Below are 2,500 nucleotides of genomic sequence, written 5' to 3'. Positions count from 1 at the left end.
TTACTTGCTGGTTATTAAAGCTGTATTACGAGGCTCTGTCTTACATTGCTGGGTTAGTTTCCAAATCTTCCTTATTCTGTTGTTGGTCAAGAAGTTGATATTGATTATTTTGTGATAGTGATAATAATTACTGAAAAATGGACAAGGATAATTTCAGCAGTGTGCTGAAAAAAAATGTGATAAAAATTGCCAATTGTTTTGCACTAAGAAAAAAGGCAAAATATTTTCACTTAGGATAATGCTTTAACTCCTTGCCAATGGATACGATGTGTAGACACGTGCTATGCCCACTGTGAGTACTTGTTTGATTGTTTTTACACATAGATGGCTACACTTGTACTAAGTCACCAATGAGCCAATTACGAGTATTGCCTGTCTCGCCCGTTTACCCTTTTCTTTGATTTACGAAATATTGTACGTTATCTTATTTTGCTGTTACTAATATTAAAAAACATTATGATAATTATAATGTTTATAATAAAAAATAACACCATCGATATTCATAGCACTAGTAAAAAATACGTTTTTCCCGCCATTTCAAATCAGGTACGGTCACAAGGTCTACTAATTGATTCCTTTGTGGCTAAGCACTAGCAGAGCCATCTATGGGCAGACATTTCACAAAAAAATATAGAAAATAGGCACAGCATTTTCCCAATTTTTTGTTCATTTTCCCCGGTGGCATTGGGTTAAGTGTAATATGGTGAACTTGTGAGGAACTGAATGAATTTCTGTATCTATAAAATAATCACAAACTCAGGTTAAAAAAATTACTCATTTTGTATAGAGAGAACAACTGCATGGAAATTGATGTAATGATAGCAAAGTGAATCAACTTTTTCTCATAATTTTGATTCATAACCCTTTGATGCATACATGAATGGGAATATCAGATTTTTCAGGAGAAAAAGGCAAACTGAAGACAAGTTAAAAAATGTGTGATTTCAGATGGTGATGGTTCAGTACTAAAATAATGCCAGAAAAAAAGAGAAGAGACAACATAACTTTTACTACTAATGTTATTTAGCAATTTATGACTTATATCTGCCTTCTCTTACACTTCCACCTGTTTGACTTTAATATTTCTTTATTCAAATGCTATTATTTTCCTTTATTTTTCATTTGCCCGATTTTGTTTTTTTGAAATTGTGTGTGAGTTGACCATGTAGCATGTTAATTTCCAAGTCCTGTCCTTCCCTTTGACTTGAGTCTTCTCTTTCCATGTCCTTTACCCCTTGCATGCACCTCTTCTTCCTTGTCTTCTGTTTTGTTGTACTGTATCCAGAAGTCTTGGGGGTGTGAGAGATAAGATTTTTATTTATTTCGTGTGTCTTGTATGCGTTGTTAGAATCCAGATTTTGATAACAAGGATTTGCTTTACTTGATTAGTTCTCTCTTGTTTGCATTTTTGGTAAGCTAAGCTTGAATTGTCTTTTTATTTTCTTAATCTTTAAAAGGCTGTCATGGATAATACATGTTTGCTTTTTTATATAATTGTATACCCCTTCCCCCCCACAGTTTGATCTGTTCAAACTGTATTATCATCAATCATAGCATATGAACACTTCATCACTGAAAGTTTTAGAATGAGAACAGTACATTTTCTGTTTTATAGGAGAGATCTGATTCAGTTTTCCATTTCATAGTTTAGGTTAGGTACTATCTCACATCTATCTAGTTACATTGTATATATATATATATATATATATATATATATATATATTTATAAATATATATATATATATATATATATATATATATATATATATATATATATATATCTAAACTTCTCTGTGGGCTACTGGTCTGATATTTCAAGCCTGTTTGGTGCTGCATGTAATTAGGACTGCAGACAGAGGGAGGTGGTGTGGTGGTAGCACCTGCATCTTGAGGCTATGCGTAATCTGATGTCTAGCCTTATCTCACTTTTATCAACATTAATAAATAATCTTCATATTCCTCAAAAGAAATCTAATGATAATTGGTTGAGTTGGAGTGGGTCCTCATTTTCTGTAGAAAAATCAGTTAAATCCCTACCACTAAGATATATGGCATCATGCAAAAGTTTGTATTGCAACCTTATACTGTTTATGAGAATTAGAAGTGCTGATATTTTGTTTGTCTTTACTTAAGACTGTATGGTTCTATTTAATACCAGATAATAATTATTTGTAGTGAAACAAATAGTCCACTGTATTTTTCTAAGATGTTTCACTGGAATTCTAAGAGGTTGATGGGAGAAAGCAAAACATTTTACCATTTACACAGTTTCATATAGTTTGATCTCTGTAAAAGCAAATTGAATGGAAAAAACTATTGGGAATTATTTTCAGAGGGAAGCAGTCAAAAGCTTCATACATATTTGGTTTATTTATTATTTCCATATATATATTTTTTTTTTCTTTATTATGCATTTGTTATATTCATAAATCATTATGCATTTGTTATATTCATAAATCATCCTGATTAATTTTAACAGGTTCTGGTAATAGAAGTCATC

At 31.4% G+C, this 2,500-nt stretch overlaps 1 protein-coding gene across 1 annotated transcript in view; it reads left to right on the top strand.

Annotated features, from left to right (window-relative positions):
- LOC125025007 (cysteine-rich hydrophobic domain-containing protein 2-like) overlaps positions 1-2,500 on the top strand; it is a 14,702-nt gene that overhangs the window by 10,499 nt on the left and 1,703 nt on the right. The window contains exon 4 of the mRNA XM_047612839.1: positions 2,480-2,500. This exon is cut by the window's right edge and continues 1,703 nt beyond it. Within this exon, the coding sequence (XP_047468795.1) occupies positions 2,480-2,500 (21 nt within the window). The remainder of the gene's footprint in view (positions 1-2,479) is intronic.

The sequence above is a fragment of the Penaeus chinensis genome, chromosome 4 (assembly GCF_019202785.1).
Source record: "Penaeus chinensis breed Huanghai No. 1 chromosome 4, ASM1920278v2, whole genome shotgun sequence".
Lineage (NCBI taxonomy): Eukaryota > Metazoa > Arthropoda > Malacostraca > Decapoda > Penaeidae > Penaeus > Penaeus chinensis.
This window is presented reverse-complemented; position numbering and strand designations above follow the sequence as displayed.